The 23,475-nt window shown below is 44.9% G+C and overlaps 1 protein-coding gene and 1 pseudogene across 1 annotated transcript; both read left to right on the top strand.

Annotated features, from left to right (window-relative positions):
• Window positions 1–3,637: 3,637 nt before the first annotated feature.
• LOC138998617 (zinc finger protein 135-like) lies at window positions 3,638–4,687 on the top strand. Its single transcript, XM_070400748.1, has one exon. The coding sequence runs from the start codon at window positions 3,638–3,640 to the stop codon at window positions 4,685–4,687; it is 1,050 nt and encodes a 349-aa protein (XP_070256849.1).
• A 2,550-nt stretch (window positions 4,688–7,237) lies between these two features.
• LOC138998616 (ornithine aminotransferase, mitochondrial pseudogene) lies at window positions 7,238–8,871 on the top strand (annotated as a pseudogene).
• Window positions 8,872–23,475: the final 14,604 nt, after the last annotated feature.

Raw genomic sequence — 23,475 nt, 5'->3', positions numbered from 1 at the left:
TCGGTAACGCACCATCAGCTGTCCACAATGTTCGAAATGTGCTGGGTTTTCTCAACATAAAATCTCAGCAGTGCGATCGCACTGCTTGGGACTCAAGCGGTTAAGCCATGCCCACCAGTCAGCCAGAGCGACTATATGCAAATTAACCAAACAAGATGGCGGCTGGCAGCCACGGAGCTGGAGCAAGCAGGAGGCTTGGTTGCCCCAATGATGGAGGAAGCCAAGCTTCCCGCTTGCCATGGTGGGCTCTGAGCTCCACTCAAAGCAACAAAGTTTCAATTATAGAAGGTAAATAAACCCCAGATACCTGCTTTCAGCTGGCCGTGGCAATGGAGCTGGAGCGACCAGCAGGCTTCCCTCTCGCCCACCCTGGCCAGCTCTGAGCTCCTCTCAAAGCTACAAAGTTTCAATTATAGAAGGTACATAAACCCCAGAATTAAAAAAGAAAAGAAAAGGAGAGGCTGGGAGCTTCCGTCACCAGGGGGCTTGGCCAGCCTGAAAAAGCCCTCAGCCCCTCACCCAGACTGGCCAGGCACCCCAGTGGGGACCCACACACTGAAGGGGATATGACCAGCTGCAAACAGCCATCAGCCCTAACAGCAGAACAACTAGGAATGACTGGTCACTATGACAAACACTGACTACCAGGGGGCAGATGTTCAGTGCAGGAGCTGCCCCCTGGAGGTCAGTGCGCTCCCACAGGGGGAGGTCTCCTCAGCCACAAGCCATGCTGACGGCTGCCAGTACAGCGGTGGTGGTGGGAGCCTCTCCCACTTCCTCAGCAGGGCTAAGGATGTCGGACTGCAGCTTAGGGCTGCTCCCTGCTGGCAAGTGGACATTTCCCCAGGGCTGCCGGGCTGCCAGAGGAATGTATGACTACCAGCTTGGACCTGATCCACCAGGGAGTGGGCCTAAGCCAGCAGGTGGACATCTTCCGAGGGGTCCCAGACTGCAAGAGGGCATAGGCTGGGCTGAGGGCCCCCCCCCCAAGTGCACAAATTTTTGTGCACCGGGCCTCTAGTAGGAATATAAGGAGATATTGACTTTGATGGGACTAAGGCCTGCTGTCTTCCCTGATGTGGGGAGTAGAGGAGGCAGATGGATGTGCCAGGTGGGGAGTGTGACAAACTTGGCATCTCAAGAGAGAATCGTATCATGGGATGTACTGTCCTCATTATGACAAGATATGAATTTTGAGGACGTGGCCATTGCATTCGCTCAGGAGGAGTGGGAGATCCTTGATGAGGCTCAGAGACGTCTGTACTGTGATGTGATGCTGGAAGTGTTTTCACTTGTATCATTCGTAGGTAAGACCTTCATCTCTCCTAGTGTCCTGAAGTGATGCCCACTCTTTATTTATTCTCCAGACATAGCACTGTCTCTCTCAAAGCAAGACCATGGGCTCTGCTCATTTCCCCCACTGTCTTGTGAAATGGGCTGTGGCTGCCAGTGCTGAGCTCTCAGAGAGCCCTGAGCAATAGACTCCACAAACTTCCCTAACACCAGTTGCCTTAGGAACTGCAGGAAGTGTCTGGGTGTCAGCAGTCTTACAGACAGTTTAATGGGTCCCTCCTGCTCTTCCTCACCCAGGAAGGGTGACTATATCCAGATCCATGTCCCCCACTTCTGCACCTTTCCTGTAGATAAGGACCTTGGTGAATGCCTGTGCCAGGTATCTTCTTTATATACAGGAACCAGTTGCTGTTATTGTAAGACCCTCCTTACATTGTTGTTTGTAATATTACCTTCTGTGAATACTATTGCAAGCCAAATGCTATGGGCAAGTGATGGCTGCTCACCTCTGTTGTCTTTCATTGAAACTTGGAATATTTAGTTTGTAGATATTTCTAGAGAAGGAGGTGCAGAGAGAACCCTGGGTTTCTGCAGGGTGAACGTACAGGATGTTCCTAGGGGAAGCCTGGCCTGGCTGAGTGGCAGCTCGGGGGAGGTAGGACATAAGGATGGTGTTCAGGTTGTACCAGGAACCTGCTCCTGTCTAATGATGTTTGGTGCAAGTTCCAATGGTCACCCCTCATTTATACATTTACTTTTCCATATTTGACACTTTGCTGGCTTCTCATTTCATCAGTGGCTTTCTAGCTTTGGCTATCTTTGCCTTTGTGTCCTTTTTACATCACCTATTCCTTTGCACATCTCTTTCTGCAGTATACTACAACATGGACCTATGCAAGCGTTATAAGGAGCACATACACTGAGTGGCCAGATTATAATGACCACCCCATCAGCACTCGATTGACACTTCCAAAATACTCAATATTGAAAACTTCCTAAGCAGATACTCTCAAGGTTTTATTATCATTATTATTATTATTCTTTGCATAACAGATTCATTTCTTTGTACTGATGGGGTGGTCATAATAATCTGGCTGGTCATAATAATCTGGCCACTCAGTGTACATGCTTAAATACCCCTAAAATAGCAGCTACTTGTTTCTTGAATTTTACTTGGAATGAGATGTAACCAACCTTCCGCACAGCATGCCCATGTCACCAGCATAGATCTGCTGCATTGATGGCAAACCTTTTGAGCTCGGTGTGTCAGCATTTTGAAAAACCCTAACTTAACTCTGATGCCATGTCACAAATAGAATTTTTCTGATATTTGCAACCATAGTAAAACAAAGATTTATATTTTTGATATTTATTTTATATATTTAAGTGCCATTTAACAAAGAAAAATCAAGCAAAAAAATGAGTTTGCATGTCAACTTTGACACACGTGTCATAGGTTCGCCATCACTGATCTACTGAATGCTGTTAGCAGCAGAATGAGCTGGACAGTCCACTTCTCCTCCATGTGGTACTTGTCTTGTTTTTGCTCTATTTCTGCTGAAGTCTCCCTTGTTTTGTGATCTTCAGTGCTCAAGAACTTCAGAGTGACCTCTTACTAATCCATCTTTCAGGTCTTTTATTTTCAGCCAATTGCATGAAACCAATGTAGTATGTGCAACCCACTTTTATAATGGGACTTCCCGCTGTCACCAGAGTCAACATTCATTTTGTCATCATTCCTCTGTTTTCAGGTCCTTGGCGTAAGATGGATGATGTGGAGGCCTATTCTCAGCACAGTATATCTATAGGAGATTCTCAGGTCAGGGCTTCCAGGACAGCTGCAGCCACCCAGAGGACCCATCTGTGTAAGCCATGCTTCTCAGTGTTAAAAGATATTTTGCACCTGAGTGAGTTACAAGTGGTTTACTTTGAGAAGAATGTGTTCTTAAGTGATGCATGTTTGAGAGACTTGTGTTCCAGTGCAAACCCTCACCAGCAACAGAAGGATGCCAGTGGAGAGAAGCCCTGGAAAGAAGATATGGAGAGACCCTCGCTTGTGACCTGTTGCTGCTTCTACTTATCTGGGATGCCTGTAGCTAGTATGGAGGTTGGGGAAGACTCCTCAGCCATGTTAGGGCTTCTCCAGCACCAGGCCACTCTTAACACTATGGAGCCACACAGTAACAATGAGATTTCACAGGAATTTCTCAGTGGAAAAAGACATCACCAGTGGGTTGAATGTGAAAGAGCTGACAGCCAGAAACAGAAAGTTCCTTATCAGAAAGATCTCTGCTCTGGAGATATGATTTATGAGTATAATAAATGTGGGGAAGTGTGTAGACAAATGTTTAACCACCCTCCACATGGGAGAGTTCACACTGGAGAAAAGCCTTATGAGTGCAGTGAATGTGGGATATCCTTTCGTCAAAAGTGTCGCCTCACTGTGCACCAAAGAGTTCACACTGGAGAAAAGCCTTATGAGTGCAGTGAATGTGGGATATCCTTTCGTCAAAAGTGTCGCCTCATTGTACACCAAAGAGTTCACACTGGAGAAAATCCTTATGAGTGTAGCGAATGTGGGAAGCATTTCAGAGAAAAGGCTGCCCTCACTAAACACCACAGTGTTCACACTGGAGAAAAGCCATATGAGTGCAGTGAATGTGGGATATCCTTTCGTCAAAAGTGTCACCTCACTGTGCACCAAAGAGTTCACACTGGAGAAAAGCCATATGAGTGTAGCGAATGTGGGAAGTATTTCAGAGAAAAGGCTGTCCTCACTAAACACCACAGAGTTCACACTGGAGAAAAGCCATTTGAGTGCAGTGAATGTGGGATATCCTTTCGTCAAATGTATAACCTCACTATACACCAAAGAGTTCACACTGGAGAAAAGCCATATGAGTGTAGTGAATGTGGGAAGCATTTCAGAGAAAAGGCTGCCCTCACTAAACACCGCAGAGTTCACACTGGAGAAAAGCCATATGAGTGTAGTGAATGTGGGAAGCATTTCACTGAAAGGGCTGAACTCACTAAACACTATAGAGTTCACACTGGAGAAAAGCCATATGAGTGTAGTGAATGTGGGATATCCTTTCGTCAGAGGTCTCACCTCACTAAACACCACAGAGTTCACACTGGTGAAAAGCCATATGAGTGTAGTGAATGTGGGAAGCATTTCCGTGAAAGGGCTGCCCTTAATATACACCAACGAGTTCACACTGGAGAAAAGCCATATGAGTGTAGCGATTGTGGGAAACATTTCAGAGAAAAGGCTACCCTCACTAATCACCACAGAGTTCACACTGGAGAAAAGCCATATGAGTGCAGTGAATGTGGGAAGCATTTCAGTGAAAGGACTGCCCTCCATAAGCACCACAGAGTGCACACTCGATAAAAGCCATATGAGTGTAGTTAATGTGGGAAATCCTTTAGTGAAAGCTCTATCCCCAGTGAAGACAAGAGAGTTCACACTGGTGAGTGTAGTGAGTGTGGGATTCCTTTTAGCTACAACTATAACCTGGTTAGACACCTGTAATTTCACACTGGAGAAAAGATGTAAATGTGTAGGAAATGTTTTTTATTTTTCTCACTAAGAATAAGAACACTTAAGGGGCTCTATGGGACCCATTTACATGAATGTAAACCCCTTTAATGAGAACATACACTCTGCTAGATTCATCATAAAATTGAGGTACAAATGAGACTTGAAGGATCTGTGTTGTACTTGCTAACATGTCCAGACCTACAACCCAAATGATGTCACTGTGAGTGTTTATCACTAAAGAGGTTTCATAGCTAACACCTGCCTCACCTGAGGAGTGTGCATCGGTCACATTCCCTGGGTGCTCAGGGGAATGTATTCTGTGTTCTCGCTTCTGATTGAGGTAATTATGATTCCTCCAAGCTCTTGGCAGTATCTTCATTCATTTCTCTATGACTAGAAAATGGACCTGACCCAGGATTCATCCAGAGCAGCTGTTCTCAGCTAAGCAGTGCTACCTCTTTCAGGGACATAGTGGTACTCACATTATGCTTTGATAAATTTTGGGGGTTTTTTATTCACCAACCTGCAAACTCTGTGCTCTCCTCTGCTCTGGTTTATGATCTTTTTTTTTTAAAGGTGTTTTTATATTTGTGTTGTTATTTATTAGTGCATTATTTTCAACACCAACTACTCTAAACCTGAATTTGCCACACTCTGTATTTACCCCCAGTCATTTTGTAATATTTCTGCTTCCCCAACCCTCCATGCAGACATTGATTTACCTTCCTTTACAATAGAGTAGTTCATATTTTTCATAAATTTATTGGCACTATAAGGTGAATTCTCTTTAACAAACACTGGCTTCCTTCATGCTATACAGATGTTTGAGATTTAACACTAACGTTTATATAAATAATTTTTTATTTCTAGAAAATATTGTATTCTATGGATAACCACTTTTACTATTGAGCCGCCTATAATTTCAGTTATTTCTACGTTTGGGGTTTTAAAAATAAAACAGCTCAGAATATTGTATTCCATTCTTTCTACAGATGTATGTCTTATTAAACTGTTCCACTGTCAGTGAATGTGGTACATTTCAACATATATGGAACTATGACCTCAAATGGTCAATCAGTTTGCCTTCCCACCCACCTAGAAAATTCTATGCAACTCTGCCAGCACATGCAAAGGTTAATCTCTTTTAAGTACTAGCCGCATCAATGAGTGTACTGTTAACTCGCTTTTGTTTTAACTTCATTTCCATAAAGATATTTGATGGTGATGATTTCTTCATATATTTCTTTCACTGTCTTTATCTTCTTTGTTAAAATGCTCAGGATTTTTTGTTTACTTTTAAACTTAATTTATTATTCTATTCTAACCAATAGGAGGGCGGTGCAGCCTCTAAGACATATGTTTGAATTTCACTTAGTCCTCAGTGATTCGACTGATTTTTTGGCTATATGGCATTCTTGGTTTTTGAATTCTATAAACAAAATGGTTTTTCTTAATTTTTACCCTATGTATGATTTATAGCCCACTTGTACCAGACACTTATACATTTAATCTGCATTGTTAATTCTCCACCAGTGTTCTTTAAGTTTAAGCATTTAATGATACATTGAAGTCTAGGTTTGTGGTAGTTGAAAATTTCCCTGGTGTAAATGTCATAACTACATTCAAACTGCGAAAATGATGGCATTGAACATGGACATAAGATATTTCAGTAGTACATCATTATATTTTACTAGTGACTGGGTGTATGGACTTGTGCACATTGAAAGGAAATTAATTAGAAAGTGACAAGTGGGGTAGGACTGGCTGAGACGGGTCTGACACAGCCTAATGCCAACCTCCCCCAGTCCCTCCCTATTAGGCTCCTCCTGGGGCAGCACCTTGGCTTCAAGGGTGTCTGTGGAATGAGTGGGATCCCTCTGGCAGGTGAGGTCCTGCGGCCTGGCCTGCAGGGAATTGGGCCGAAACCAGCTCTCCAATACCTGCTGAGGGGTCCTGGATTATGAGAGGGCAGTTGTCAGGTGACACAACCCAGAATCGGGCTCCCTCCTCTCTGGTTCCGGGATGTGTGACCCGAGAATTGTCGTTGTCTTCCATAACTATCTCTCATCCCAGTGGTTCTGGTATCTATCTATTCTCAGATACATTAGTGACTTATTTTACTAAAAACCCCTGATAAGTTTCTCCCTGGCCAGAGAGCTCAGTTGATTAAAGCATCATCTCAGTAGTGCCAAGGTTGTGGGTTCCATCCTCAGTCAGGCTCCATGCAAGAATCAATGTGCTGCCACCAAGACATAGCTGCTGGTTCTGGAGCCAGAGGCACCACCAGGGATTATTGGACCCAGCAGGTCGTCCCTGGATCCAGGCTGAGCAATCTGCATTTCCATCTTAACCGCAGGAGAAAGGGTAGCTGGTTGGTGGAATTCTTGCTCTGCGGACACGATGCTTTCCAAGCTAGCTCGTCATAAGACTGTGGCGGGGCGCCCACACGCCAGTGACTTCTAATACATCCGTGGCGACTAAGAAGATGGTCCAAGGCCCTCTATAGTCGGATGACGTTTTTTGAACGGGGAAGCCAAGTATGGCGCTCACAACTAAAGGGTGTCCCAAAATTCACGCAAGAAGTAATTTTGATAGAAAACACAGGTTTATAATTAAAAATTGTAAATTTTTTATTGATTCAAAATGTATACAGTATAGGGTTTTGTATGGAATGGCATAACGGGTAAATGGCCTCCACAGCTTTGCTGGTACACACGCAAAGCCTTGGTCTTCATTGTCTCTGCTCCTGGGCCATAATTGGTACTTGGTAATGCTTATCAAATTGAAGGGATTGAAATCACAGGGTAACAAATATTAAAATCTGATTCAATAAACCAAGTAAAATTGGGCTTTTATTTTTGTCGTTGCTAATGCTCACGCAAAATTCAAATCTTGCGTGAATATTGGGACGCTCTTTACCACCTCTTACTGGTCACCCTGGAGAGAGGGACAGGTATTTCCCTGTGGGATGCGGAAGGCAGGGAATGCTTTGGTTTTCTGAGTGTGCACAGCGCCGTCAACCAAGGGCATTGCCACCCCAAGATTGTGGCTGCCCTGAAGAGCCAGGCGGGGAAGCTGACGCCGACCTCGCGGGCCTCCTACAACAACGTGCCGGGCAAAGACGAGGAGAACGTCACGAAGCTCTTCAACTACCACCAGGTTCTCCCCATGAGCACAGACAGGGTGGAGGCCGGGGAGACCGCTTGCCAGCTGGCGCGGTGGTGGGGCTGCACCGTGAAGGGCATCCCCAAGGACAAAGCCAAGATCGTCTTCGCAGCTGGAAACTTTTGGGGCAGGACTCTGTGTGCCATCTACAGCTCCACGGACCCCAGCAGCGACGACGGCTTTGGTCTCTTCATGCTGGGGTTTGAGATCATTCCCTACAACAACCTACCTGCTCTTGAGCATGCTCTTCAGGATCGAAACATTGCTGCGTTCATGGTCTAACCCATTCAGGGCGAGGCGGGCGTCATTGTCCCGACCCAGGCTGCCTGAGGGGTGTGCGCGAGCTCTGCGCCAGGCACCCAGTCCTGTTTATTGGATGAGACCCAGACAGGACTGGCCAGGACTGGACGATGGCTGGCAGTCGGCCATGCAAACGTCAGGCCTGACCTCGTCCTCCTGGGCAAGGCCCTTTCCGGTGGCCTGTACCCCGTGTGTTCGGTGCTGTGTGACCACGAGATCATGCTGACCATCCAGCCTGGGGAGCACGGCTCCACGTACAGGGCCAACCCCCTGGGCAGCTGCGGGGCCAACGCCGCCTGTGAAGTTTTGGAAGAAGAGAATGAGCTCAGGAAGCTGCCCTGGGACATCGTGACCGCAGTGCGTGGGAAGGGGCTGCTGGATGCCACCGTCACCGGGGAAACCAAAGATTCCGATGCTTGGAAGGTGCGCCTGCGCCTTCGAGATAATGGACTTCTGGCCAAGCCTACCCATGGCGACATCATCAGATTCCACCTCCTCTGGTCATCAAGGAGGACGAGGTCCAGGAGGCCTTGGAGATCATCAAAAAGACCATCAGTCTTTTTTTTTAAAATATATTTTATTGATTTTTTACAGAGAGGAAGGGAGAGAGATAGAGAGTTAGAAACATCGATGAGAGAGAAACATCGATCAGCTGCCTCCTGCACATCTCCCACTGGGGATGTGCCCGCAACCCAAGTACATGCCCTTGACCGGAATCGAACCTGGGACCCTTCAGTTCGCAGCCCGATGCTCTATCCACTGAGCCAAACCGGTTTTGGCCAGACCATCAGTCTTTCTGGGTCCTCCACCAGCTTTCTGAGGGCAGGGCCTGCTTCCCTGGGGTGGGCCCTGTTCCCACGGGGTGGGGCCTGCTTCCCCAGGGGCAGAGCCAGCTGGGCTGGCAGCTCGGCCACATCCTCATAACAGCCTGTGTGGTGCTGCTCTCAGTGCGGGCTCATTCCACTCCCCTGTGTCTTCAAGGACCTTTTAAAACATGTTATTTTCAGTTCATACATGCTAGAGCGGCATTTATAACCACGCAGGTTGCTGTGTAAGAGAACGTGAGGAAGTCTGTTGGATCACGTGTGTGTGTGTGCTGAGGCGAAATGCTCCCTCTGTATGTAGGCAGCCTTTTTGGCAAGTCCCATGTGGTTTTTACAGGTTTTTATCATTTCCTCCCTGGTGTAAATATATTGTATTTCAAAAAGGTATATGGGGTTTTACATAGAAGACTGCTTTAACCTTCTAAAGTTGAATCATAATCACTGAATTTTAGGAAGGATGAAATGGTTAAGCTTATATAAAAGTACTAGGTTTAAATAAACTTTACATTAGCCAACACCAAGACATGTCATTATTTTGAATTGAGAACTAATGTTCAACATTCCCAAATTACGTTTTCAGTGTTGGTACAATTTGTAAAAAATACTCGTTTTCAGTTTTTCTTTAAATTTAAAATAAAGCTTATATTAAAAAAAGAATCATGACCTAACTGGTTTGGCTCAGTGGATAGAGCGTCAGCCTGTGGACTGAAGGGTCCAGGTTCGATTCTGGTCAAGGGAATGTACCTTGGTTGCGGGCACATCCCCAGTAGGAGGTGTGCAGGAGGCAGCTGATCGATGTTTCTCTCTATCGTTCTCCCTTTCTCTCTGTAAAAAATCAATAAAATATATTTTAAAAAAAACAGAATCAAACAATGTATAAAATTAGTGGAACACAAAATGGGTGTTTCCCTCTCCCTATTCTTCTCTCTCTTTCTCTCTGAGCAATATATTTGTGTGTTTTTTCACCAAACAAGTCAACGCATGCGAACACCATCACAAACCAGGCAGAGACCCTGTGGTGAACCAGCCATAAGGGTTCTCATGAGGGCAGAGCACACAGTGAGGGAGAGGACAGGAGGGGAGGGGCCCTGCTGTCAGTGTGGAGGGTGGGGAACTGGGGCTAAGCTGAAGAGTCACCCACAAGTAATTATGACATCTGAGCTCCCTGAGACTAAACACTAAGGGGCTGGGAAAAGCTCTGGGCCTGGACATGGGCTTTGTGGTCTCAGCACCTTCCAGCCAGGGGTTGAGACTGAGCTATTTTGGATTCAGGTGGTTGAGGAGCCCAGATCCCTCCCAGGAATTCTGGAGCAGCTCCTAATACTTGAGGACCTCAAATAAGTTCACGTACCTCTGAGCAGCCCATACACTCTCCTAAGCTCCACGGGCATTGTTTGAATCTCTATTTTTGCATTTCTGGGTAATTTTCCATTTTCATTTCATTAAAAATACCACTGCCCAACCAGTCCTGGAGGTAGCATGGATTCTCCAGAAAATGGTGCTATGTGTTTTTAATGGTGAGACCATTCTGAAGTACAAGCATTTCCTGAAGGCGAGGCTTGGTCTCAACATGATACCACATTGGGGGGATGCACTCCAGTTGGTCTCCCTGCTCCATAAGTTTGGCTTTTGCCGAGCAGACCCTTGCACCTGGAGTGAGGTGATGGAGCCTGGACTCTGAGGGACAATATACCATGGGGTGTGAGGTTGTGCCCCTGGACAGATTTGGTTTTAGGGATTCCTGCCAGCATATGGGGGTGTGTCCATTGTGTGTGTGTCCATTGTGTGTGTGTCCTGTGGCACTGTCTGGGTGGCCCCAATTGTTTGTTTCTGTGTGTGTGTGTGTGTGTTTGTGTGTGTTCCCCTCAAGGTATTGCCTATGTCTACAGTGTGGGTCTATGTGAGCCTGGACCTAAGTCCAGCACCTGAGTGCCCAGAAGAGGCTGGGGGTGTTCTCTACCTGCATGTTTCTGTGCTCGTGTTATCTGTATATTTCTCTGAGTCTGTGCACCCCAACCACTGACAAGTCATAGTGAATCTCCGGAGAGGTGATGTAGAGGACTACCTGTTTTTCTTCCCCACCACCAGTTGAGCTCCTTATTCTCCTGCTCATCCGGGCATCTGGTGTCCCTCTGGAGGTCCCATCTCAGGTATGAATTAAGCACAGGGCCAGTTCATAGAACCTCAGGCTGTAGCAAGGTGGGGAATTGGGGCAGACTGTGATGACAGACAGGAGGTATAGAGCGTGGATTGGAAATGTTTGTGGAAGACTGTGCCTTCTTGCAGCAGCTGGGTGATCCAGGATCCTTGGAAAGGAATGTGAAGATGGGTGCATGTGGGGGAAAGCTGAGGGGAAGACTTCTAGGCTCCTAAATCCCCACTAATAATGAGGAACTGGACATCCCTGGAGAGGGTGTCCCTTGCCCATGTGAAAGCTAAGCTGAAAACTAATAGAGGACGGTGTCTGGGTCTACTCAGAGCATTACTCCTGCACCTCTAGGTTCTAGTTATCTACAGGGAGTGCATGGCCACATGGGACCTGGAGGGAGAACTGGCTCTCCTCACTCCAGTGCCTAAAGTTATGTTGGAATCTCTGAGAAACAGCTACTACTAAGATAAGTTAATTTTTATCACTCAAAGTCTAACCTAAGTTATGGAAATGAAGGGATGACTTTATTCAGAAACCATCATATTTTAGTGGTTAAATGAAAGCAAGGAGGGGATCATGACTATGACACGAATTATGTGGGGTTTTTCTGAGATCAGCGATAGTGATTCTGTTAGCCTCCCAGGGAAAAGAAGACACATTGACTGCATTCAAATGATTCTCTGATAACTGTTCTAGAGAGATTGCTCTGGATTTAATGCTATGTTCTTGAAAATTCAATACCTTAATTATTACATTTTTCTTTTTTAATCCTCAGCTGAGGATATGTTTATTGATTTTAGATAAATAATAAAGAGAAACAGGGGGAGAAATAAATAAACATTAATGGTAGAGGAACATGGATCAATTGCCTTTCATACATGCCCCAACCAAGGATCAAATACACAATCTATTGTGTGTGTGTGTTGGCGGGGGGGAGGTACATTATGAGATGATTCTCCAACCCACTGTACTACCTCGTCAAGACAGCACCTCAGTTCTTAATGTTTCCTTTAAAACAGTGTATTAGTTTGTCTCAGCATTAAGGGGAGTGTTGCTTTGCTTATCAGTGTTGGTTGTATGTGTGACTTGCTGCCCCTTTGAGTGTTCCTGATTGTATCTGTGTTTTTTATTTTCTTTGTGTCTGTCTACTGTGTCCACATATGTCCCTTCAGGTGTGTGCCTGTGTGTGTCCTTTGTGTTTGTGAGTGTGCATCGTGATGCTGTCTTGTTCCCATGTGTTTTCATCTGTGTGTATTTGTGTATTCCCCTCAAAGTGATGTCCGAGTCTGTAGTCTGGATCTGTGTGAGCCTGGCCACAAGCCCTGCACCTGCGAGCCCATCTTTGCCTGGGGGTGTTCTGTACCTGGGCATTTGTGTGCTTATGATGTCTGCATGTTCCCCGTGAGATTGTATGTGTGCACCCCAGCAACAGACAAATGCATAGGCAATCTCCACAGGGGTGATTTAGAGGACAATATGTTCTTCTCTGCTCCCCAGGCTGAGCCCCTTCTCTTCCAAGCCACTGTTATACCCCTTTGGGTCCCATCTCAGCTTCATGGATGGATGAAGTGAAGGGTCATAGAACTGCAGGACTGCAGGCTGAGAGAAGTTGGAGAATTGGGAAAGACTGGTGGCAGAATTGAAGAATAGAGTGTGGAGGCACTGTTTTTGGTGGACTCTAAGCCTTTGAGGAGGATCTGGAAGATCCTGAATCCCTGAAAAGGAACCACTGGATGGGTGCATATGGGGGAAAGCTGAGGGTGAAGAATCCTAGGACCCTAATTCCCCCTTAGGAATGAGGAACTGGATAACCCTGGAGAAGGCTGGCATACCCGGGTGGTCCTCCTGGTCCCTGAAGAGAAGGTCAATCCCTTGCCCATTTGTAAGCTATGCTGACACCTAATAAGGAATGTGCCTGGGGTTGCTTGGAGCATCACTTTATGACCCCTGGACTCTCAACATTTACTGGGTGAGCTTGGGCACTCAGGAACATTGAGACAAGGAGGGAAAATTAGGCCCAGTGCTTCCTCCAATGGGGATGAAGAGAACAATGGAGGGACCACATTTAGCACAGGTTCAGGCACAAATGTATGGGAACCTAGGACCAACATTGATGTTAATGTCAGCATTTTTACATTCAGCCCCACCTGATGGAGCCCTCACCTGAGCTATGCAAATGATAGAGACTAGGAGACAGATTAGTGATCGATATTAATTTCAAAGAACATGGATGCTGGAATGCTTGCAGTCCTGTACCTTCCAATAAACATTCTTAATATGTGGATCTTCACCTCGAACATAGTGGGGGAACCGAGGCAGCCAGGGATTTATTAAAGGTCATACTCAGAAGTGGGCTCTGAGTTCATGGCCAATGACTTCTGACCAAATTCCTCTTATTGAAGTCCACTCCTTTGAATCTAGACAGTGGTGGTTGTGGGCAGCTCTGGGACAAAATGCACCTGGATGAGGGGGAAGTGAACCATCTGAACTAATTTCCACTGTCACTTCCTACCAATCTTCACTGCTCTTCTTCGCCCATACACAGCCCCAAAAGAGGCTGGCCACATGTAGTCACATGAGTGTGGCCATCAAGTATGTCAGACTTCCCTCCTGACCACCTGAATTTGCTGCAGCCCTGTGAAGTGCTTTGACCAATGAAATGTGCTGAGAATGAAGCCTGTCACTGCTAACAGAAAAGTCTGGAAGCACTGAGACTTGCCACTATCTCTGTACATCTCTGATATATCCAGGAGGTAAGTATATGGTGGCTTCTCTTTATACAAGTCCCAGGAGAATCAGGGAGATCATGTGGCATGAACAAGGAAGATGCCTTCTTTAATATAAAAACCAATAAATATTTGGGTCTGTTTGTAATTTATAATAACATCTAGCCAATCCTAATAGTTACAGAGGCTAACAGTAGAAGCCAGAACTCTGTTGTTAGAGACAGATGGGTTTGTCTTCCAGCCCTGCCTTTTATTAACTCTATAATCATGCAATTTATGTTGAAATAGTTCATGTAAAACATTGAATCCAGGGCTTGGCACGTGTAGTGAACATTCAGTAACTCTTAGTTCCATAGTTTCACAATGTGTAATGACTGCAAACATGCAGACAATGTAGGAAATGACAATTTGTTGGCCATGTACCCTTTAAAATTTTGTTTTTAAACAACTAGGAGAGGATTATGTACATTTTCTCCTATCTTGATTTTTCTATTAATAATAGGATGTTTTGATAAAAATAAAATATCTGATGGCTGGAGTGGGTCTATTGGTTGAGTGTAGTGCCATGCACAGAAAGGTTACTAGTTAGATTCCTTGTGACGCACAAGCCAAGTTTTCTGGGTGTAAGCCTAGTGGGTGGGGGCCATGCAGGAGGCACCAATCAGTGCTTTTATCTTTTCCTTTCCTTCATTCTCTCTATAAAATTCAAATAAAAAAAACTTAAAAACAACATATCCATTTAGATTTGTGGTCCTCAGGAATAATTGAAATAATACTTTTCACCTCAGGGAGCATTCTGAACTTCATGAAATCTAAAAATACATCTCAAAACAAGAGATCAGTTGCAGACAACACTTCCATGCAACCTGTGATCAGCCCCCAAATCCTAAGTTTGTCATTTTCCAGCACCACCGGGGGTCCCCAACACCAGTATTTGCAATGATCAGTCAGTGATTGAGATCTTAATTCCACCTGTTGGGCCTGAAAAAGTAAGTTACCCAAAGTGCACTGCGCCGAATTATGGCTGCATTTAGCCAATGAAAGCCCAGGCCAGGGGTCTTATCCATTGCTGATTGGTTTGGGTGTTGCTTCCAGGTGCTCACTTTGACCTTTTTGTTCTGTTAACCTATAGGCTCCAGCGCTGGGTCACAACTAGGACCAGGCTTCAGAGGCACTGTCCCCATGGTGCAGTGGTTTGTCTGAAGCTTGTTGAGCAGCAACAGTCAGCATTGAGGTCTATGTGCCTCCCAGACTCTGTTTTGCTTGAAGACTTCTACTCAGCCTTACTCCATTTACGCTCCATCCTTGGGTGCTGGTACCTGTCAGATCCTGAAACCCAGGTCACTGAGTCCAGAACAGTGAGTCACTTGTGGGTGATACATGGTGTGATGTGTGAAAGAGGGTGACAGGCTGCAATGCCACCCTGTAAGATTTTGGTTGGTGTGGCTGAGCTGGGAGGACTTGGGAATCCTGGGCTTGTTTTGTATCTAAAGGCAACAGAGAAGACAAGGCAAAGTATTTGGTGAGAAGTTTCAGTCTAATTTTCAGGATCCTAGGGCCATCGATGGTGGAGAATAAAAGAGGGACATTGTCTGAAATAGGGTTTTAAACTCTTCCCAACTGCTGGGAATGAAACTTGAAGGGAGAGGATCCCAGTTGGGGACAGGAAGCAGAAGTCCCTTGAAAGATAGCCAACTAGGCAAAATTGTGCCCTTAGGACTGGGGCCCTGACCTAATGCGGTCATCTCCAGGGGCTGGGTAAAGATACTGACAGGCAGATCCCATGAATCCTCGTGGTGGTTGCCAAGTTCTCAACAGAACTTTAGTTTCCACAGATTGCTGCAAATGTAGAATCACTTAGGGGTACTGCTTTGTGGAGCTTATTTCAGGGCCTCACACTCTTGTGGCCTCTGAGATAGTGGAGTCCTGGGACTGTCCTGCCACACTTCCAGCCCCTGGGCCTGGGAACCTTTAAAAGACACTAAGCTCAGATCCAAAGTTCAGGTCTACAGTTGTATGATGTGCTCCCTGATTTTGGCAATGTGGGAGTTCCTCCCAGAACCTGTAAACCAGGGGTCCTCAAACATTTTATTTTTATTTATTATTTTTTTTATTGCTTAAAGTATTACAAAGAGTATTATATATGTCTCCTTTTTTCTCCTGCTCTTGACAATCCCCTGGCCTCCCCTACCCCCAGTGTCTTTTGTACATTGGTTATGCGTATATGCCTGCATATAAGTCCTTCGATTGATCTCTTACCCCCACCCCTTCTGTCCCCCTAACCTCCCCGGCCTTCCCGCTGCAGTTTGACAGTCTGTTTGAGGCAGCTCTGCCTCTGTATCTATTTTTGTTCATAAGTTTATAAAGGTCTTTATTATCCATGAATGAGTGAGATTATGTGGTATTTTCCCTTAATTGACTGGCTTATTTCACTTAGCATAATGCTCTCCAGCTCCATCCATTCTGTTGCAAATGGTAAGAGTTCCTTCTTTTTTACAGCAGCATAATATTCCATCGTGTAGATGTACCACCGTTTTCTAATCCATTCATCTACTGATGGGCACTTAGGCTGTTTCCAGATCTTAGCTATGGTGAATTGTGCTGCTATGAACATATGGGTGCACATATCCTTTCTGATTGGTGTTTCTGGTTTCTTGGGATATATTCCTAGAAGTGGGATCACAGGGTCAAATGGGAGTTTTATTTTTAGTTTTTTGAGGAAAGTCCATACTGTCTTCCATAGTGGCTGCACCAGTCTGCATTCCCACCAGCAGTGCACAAGTGTTCCTTTTTCTCCACATCCTCTCCAGCACTTGTCGTTTGTGGATTTGTTGATGATAGCCAGTCTGACAGGTGTGAGATGGTACCTCATTGTTGTTTTGATTTGCATCTCTCGGATGATTAGTGACTTTGAGCATGTTTTCATATGTCTCTTGGCTTTCTGAATGTCCTCTTTTGAAAGGTGCCTATTTAGATCCTTTGCCCATTTTTTGATCGGATTGTTTATCTTCCTTTTGTTAAGTTGTATGAGTTCCCTATAAATTTTGGAGATTAGGCCCTTATCAGATATGACACTGGCAAATATGTTCTCCCATGTAGTGGGCTTTCTTGTTGTTTTGTTGATGGTTTCTTTTGCTGTGCAGAAGCTTTTTATTTTGATGAAGTCCCATTTGTTCATTTTCTCTTTAGATTCAAGTGCCCTAGGAGCATAAATAAATAAATAAATAAATAAATAACATCACCTCAATAAAGTATTTGGATATATAAATTTACATAAGACAAAAGGAAATACTTTGAAATGTTGACAGTGGTTAACCTTGGTTAGTGGAGAGAAGTGGTTTCTTTTACGTCATACTATTTGTAAATTTCTACTAATGATCCTGTATTATTGTGATAATGAGAAAAAGTCTTCTAAAATAAACATTTAAGTAACTCTTTTTTTCTTTGTTTGAAATGCATTTTGCATCTATGTTCAGTGACAATCCACTTATCTTTGAGAAATTTAAAAAGTGCTTTGGGTGTGAAATATCCTTTAAAATTCATTCTAGCCGAAACCAGTTTGGCTCAGTGGATAGAACATCGGCCTGTGGACTGAAAGGTCCCGGGTTCGATTCTGGTCAAGGGCATGTACCTGGGTTGCGGGCACATCCCCAGTGGGAGATGTGCAGGAGGCAGGTGATTGATGTTTCTCTCTCATCGATGTTTCTAACTCTCTATCTCTCTCCCTACCTCTCTGTAAAAAATCAATAAAATATATTTTTTAAAAAATTTAAAAAAAATTCATTCTAACAGCTCCTGAATGAGAACACTGGTCTTTGGAGATGCTGGGTCTGCTTGGAAAAAATAATGGGGCAGGGGCTGGGGACAGGGAAGGGGATGGGGCAGGTAAGGAACCCTGAAGAGAGGCTCCTTGGCAGGATGCCTCAGGGTCGACAGCTCAGGGTGTATTTGAAGAATTCCCCATTGGAAGGCTGATATCTACAGTAAAGATTCAGATTTGATAAACTTTTGACATGAGCTATAACTAATTTTCTTTTTAAAACGGTTTTTGCTGTTCTAATTGAAAAATCTTATCTAATAATAGACAAACATGGTAATTAACTGTACCTTCGCTAATATCGCCATTGGCTGATCAGCATGATATGCAAATTAACCACCAACAAAGATGGCAGACAATTTGCATACTGCAGGCAGGGCGGGACCCCGGGAGCCGCCATCCAGGCCCCCGTGTGCAACCCCAGGAGCCGCTGGAAAGCCAGGCCACAGGCAAGGCGCCCCCTTGGGACCCAGGAGTCGCCTTGCCTGTGGCCCGTGATGGTGATCCTGATTGGAAAGCCATGCCACAGGCAAGGTGGCACCCTGGGACCCAGGAGCCACCTTGCCTGTGGCCCATGATTGTGATTGTGATTGGAAAGCTGGGCCGCAGGCAAGGCAGCACCCCGAAACCCAGGAGACGCCTTGCCTGCGGCCCGTGATGGTTATCGTGATCGGAAAGCCAGGCCACAGGCATGGCGGCCCCCTGGGACCCAGGAGCCTATAGGTGAGGTCTGCAGGCAAAGCAGCGATCAATCTATGAGGGGCAGGGTGAGGGGCGGAAGGAGCTACAGGAGCAGCTCTGGCCAGAGACTGAAGACTCCCTCCAGAGTGAGGAGCAAAGACTGAAGTCTCCAGCCACAGCGAAGACTGTGTCCAGAGCGAAGATGGAAGGTGGTGGCCAGAGTGAAGGTCTGGGTCCCGGGTGCCAGAGGAAAACTGGTGCTGGCAGCCAGGGGAAAGAAGGCCTATTGCACGAATGTTTGTGCAACGGGCCTCTAGTCTGTATATATAAAAGGCTGATATGCTAAGTGTCCAACTGTGGGACCAGTCCCTATGACACGCACTGACCACCAGGGGGTGACGTTCAATGCTGGAGCTGTCATGAGGTGAACTGGCAATTTACCAAGAAATGGCACCGCAAACCTGAAACCCACAAGCAACACTCAGCTTCCCCCAAGTGGGACACAGGCCCTGCCATCACCCTGGAGCAAAACCCCATCAAATAGCAGCCAACACTGCATGGACCCCATGGTGCAAAGCCCACAGCCAAGCCCTGACACTGTGGGCACCAGGTAATGACATCACATAGTGACACCTGGCTTCCTCTCCCTAGGGACTAGCCTCCTTGGAGTTTCTTCATCCCACTTGCTTTATAGCCAACTGCAAACATTTTACAGTTTAACCAAATCTCTATGAAATGTTTTCACATGCCTCATCTCATTTAATCCTCACAAAAGTCCTGGAGTAGGTAGGTAGGAGAATTGGTGGAAACCCTATTTTCTTTTCATTAGCCAGAAAATGGAGATTTAGAATGTTTAGAAACTTTACCCAACTGAAAAGAAGTAAGAAATGGTAGAACATGAAAATGACTTGAGGTTTCTTACTGTGCAGAATATAGTCAAACGGTGCTATTGTTAAATATTTCACCCTTTGTTCTCCCTGCATGATCTACAATAATAATCTGCTTTGTGTTGATATTTACTGCTGTGTTGCTGACAATATCCTGAAAGAAAAGTTGGGGTGCTTCACTGGGCTGGAAAAAGTTTAGCTAAATCAGAAAGCAGGTCTAAGTAAGCAAGCTTATCAACATATATATAAAGTTCTCAGTGTGCCAGTCGTACCCATGTGTTTCAATCTGTTATCATTGATGGTGAATTTGGTTGACACTTCTATTATAGAGAAACGGCGAATAGTGATATTAAAATATTTCTTCCAATTAATTTCCTTTCAATGTGCATAAATTCGTGCACGGGGCCAACTGTCTAGTAACCCAAAATAGTAAATTTAGCCTTATCTTTTTAAAACATCAATTGCATACTGTTTGTGTTGGTGTGAAAAAGTTGTTTGTAAAGGTTCAGAAAATACAGATGTGTTGAGCATTATATGTCACATTTATTAAAATTCAATACGTAACTTCCCAGGTATGAAAAACATCAGGTGAAGTCAATTAATTTTCTTGGGTATAAATAACTGTTGAAAATATCAAATTAAAATGTGGCTGTATCTTCTTCTTTAAAAGTTAAAAACATAATAGATGTTATTTAACTCATGCAAATGGTTTGTGAAGCTGAAATACTTCCATGTAGGGTCTGCTCAATCCTGACATTAGCTTAGTACAAGGAATGAGAGCCACATGTCACCTATTCTGTCCAGTGAGGAAGGGAGCTGTGTGTGAACCACTCCTGCCACTAAGCCCGTTCGACAGCCAGCCTGCTAGGCAGCAAGGATGCCAGCCTCAGCTCAGAGGTGGGAGAAGTGCTGCCATCTCTCTCAGAACAGTTCCAAACTCAGCCTGAGAAGAACAAGCCCTACCAGCCAAGACCCAGTCAGGCCAGTGCTGGGCTCTAAGTAAAACTGACAATTGTCTTTCCCTTATTTCTTCTGAAACCAAACCAACCACCCTCCGAACCAAAATTTAATAATCATCCTTTCACTCAAGTCACTGCTGAATGAACACCAAGTTGTATATGAGCTCATGAATGACTTCCCTCCTAGACACACATTATAAGAGTCTGGAATAAACTCTGTCCCTGCCCAGTCCCTTCACTCCACCTGTAGAAACAACCCCCCTTCCACAGCCCCTCCCTCCCAAACATATCTACACCCTGTTTGACCAGGTAGTTAACTTTCTGGGGACTACAGATCTGTCATGTCCCCTGGCTTGAGACACAAGCTCTGGAGGATCAGGACCCCTGACTGCCTGGCTTAATAGACGTGGGGCCCTGCTGGGGTCTGGCTGGAACTCTGTCCCCAGCTGCCTCCTGTCAGCACAGCAGCCACCACTCATCCAGGTTCAGGGAGCACATGCAACCTGTACTGGGATGACAGGGGCCCAGCTAAGCACAGGGAAGGAGCCCTCACTGGGGCTCTTGGTCTCTCACTGGGGCTCTTGGTCCCAGGTGGGGACTTGATGGAGCCTCTCCACTCTCCTGCTGAGCCTCAGAGCCACACACCTGGACCAGCACCCATTCTCCCTGGGAACTGTCCTGGGCTTTTGCCTGCCCACACCCACCCACCTACCCAGCTGCCACTGCTGCTCTCAGCCTTGCCACCTGAGAGAAATATGGACTTCTCAACCATCTGAACGTGAAATATCCCAGCCTAAAACCCCTGACTGGAAGGTGCAGAGACCACAGGGGCATGTCCTAGCTCAAAGCTGCTCCCAGCTTCTTGGCTTTAATCCCAGAGATGTCATCATCCCCTGGGGGTGATTGTGCAGCTCAGCCCAGGTACCCCACCTGCCACTCTTAAAGCAACAGCACATCCCATACTGTTCTCTGGACCATTGCCTGCTCTACCCTCATGAGAATCCTGGCTGCTGGTCACCCCGGGGCCCCTGGGCTGTGCTGGTGTTCACACATGTGGACTGACTGGGTGAATAAACACATATGTTGATTTTAGAGTGAGAGAAAAATAGGGATGGAGAGAAACACATACAGCAGTTCTTCTTTTCTGTACTTTCATAGCTTCAGCGGTTGATTCTTGTAATTGCCCTGACCGGTGATGGAACTTACAACCTGGGCATATTGAGATGATTCGCCAACCCAGTGAGCTCTTTGACCTCAGCAAGACATATGCAGCAATTTATGTAAAATACCCAATCATGTATGAATAGGTAGATACAAAAATGATCATGATGACAGAGAGTGGTGGAAGGCAATATAGGATTCATGGGGTTTCATAAGTGTCTTTTTACATGGATATATTTCAAGTAAGCTATTTCTAAGGCAGGCTGTATTTTTGCACCAGTTCTTTTATGTCCCGAGAATGAAGCACTGATAAGGGCAGGAGGATCTTGGTTTCAGCCATGCAGGAATGCATAGAAACACCAGAAGCATATGCTAAATATATATATAATATATATATATATATATATATATATATATATATAATATATATACTTTAAATGAATTATACTTACATCTAACTTTTTAAAAATATATATTTTATTGATTTTTTACAGAGAGGAAGAGAGAGGGATAGAGTTAGAAACATCAATGAGAGAGAAACATCGATCAGCTGCTTCCTGAACACTCCCTACTGCAGTGATGGTGAACCTTTTGAGCTCAGAGTGTCAGCATTTTGAAAAACCCTAACTTAACTCTGGTGCCATGTTACATATAGAAACTTTTTGATATTTGCAACCATAGTAAAACAAAGACATATATTTTTGATATTTATTTTATATATTTAAATGCCATTTAACAAAGAAAAATCAACCAAAAAAATGAGTTCACGTGTCACCTTGACACGCATGTCATAGGTTCACCATCACTGCCCTACTGGGTATGTGCACGCAACAAAGGTACATGCCCTTGACTGGAATCGAACCTGGGACCCTTCAGTCCACAGGCTGACGCTCAGTCAACTGAGCCAAACCAGTCAGGGCTACATCTAACTTTAAGAAAGTTTGAAAAATGGGCAGTTCCCAATAATTTTATTATGAGAGTTCTTGAGCATACTTGTTGCTACTGTACCATCATGTTGCAAATAAAATATAGTGATGTGCTACTGATATATCTTAACATGTCTATGTTCAGTGCCTTCATTTTAGTAGTTTTCAACTGACAATGAGAGTATTTACACCGAGAAAAGTAACAAATATTATAAACCTACGCTTCATTTAATGTAGTGCTTAAACTTAAAAAAAGGGTAATGGAGAATGTAAACAGTGCAGATTAAATGTATAAGTATATGCTACAACTGTGCTTAAGTTGAACATAGGATAAAAATAATGTGAGAACCACCTTAAAAGGTACTGCTTCTTTGCTGCAGATGGGTATTCTGGACAAACCTTGAGTCTGGCCCATTCCCTAGTCAGAGAAGAAGGAATGAAGATCCTGCCAAGAGTTCAGGGTATTTATTTATGTATTTACTTTTAAATCTAAGAGTTCATTTAAATTTCACCAGTTGCTCTTTTATAAAAAATAATGTTTTTATTTATTTCAAAGAGTAAGGGAGAGGTGGAAAGAGGTAGGAACATCAATGATGAGAGGGAATCATTGATCAGCTGCCTGCTGCATGCACACCCCTGGTGATGGAGCCCACAACCGCAGCATGTGCCCTTGACTGGAATCAAACCCAGGATCCTTCTGTCTGCAGGCCAGCACTTTATCCACTGTGCCAAATCGGCTAGGGTGTGTTCAGAGTATTTAAAATTTATTTAAGAACAACAGAGCATGCAGGGTTTGTGATTCATACTGTTCATGTGAAGCAGGTGGTAGAGGAGAAATCACTACAGCCATAAACCCTCACAGTGACATTAATCATGTAATAGACCTGGGCAGGATAGCAAGGGCAAGCAGTTGCTTATGACCTCACTTGTACCTGAAACTTATGAGGAATCTAGCAGAGTGTATGTTCTGATAAAAGGGAGTATATTAAGGTAAATGTGCATCGTAGTATCCTTCAGTGTTGTTATTCCAGGTAAGAAAAAGA

The sequence above is a fragment of the Myotis yumanensis genome, unplaced genomic scaffold (genome assembly GCF_028538775.1).
Source record: "Myotis yumanensis isolate MYYU_CA2020_CCGP unplaced genomic scaffold, mMyoYum1.0.hap1 SCAF_20, whole genome shotgun sequence".
NCBI lineage: Eukaryota > Metazoa > Chordata > Mammalia > Chiroptera > Vespertilionidae > Myotis > Myotis yumanensis.
This window is presented reverse-complemented; position numbering and strand designations above follow the sequence as displayed.

Excerpts from the sequence above, each read along its gene's own strand:
- LOC138998617 (XM_070400748.1), top strand. The coding sequence starts at position 3,638 with ATGTTTAACCACCCTCCACATGGGAGAGTTCACACTGGAGAAAAGCCT.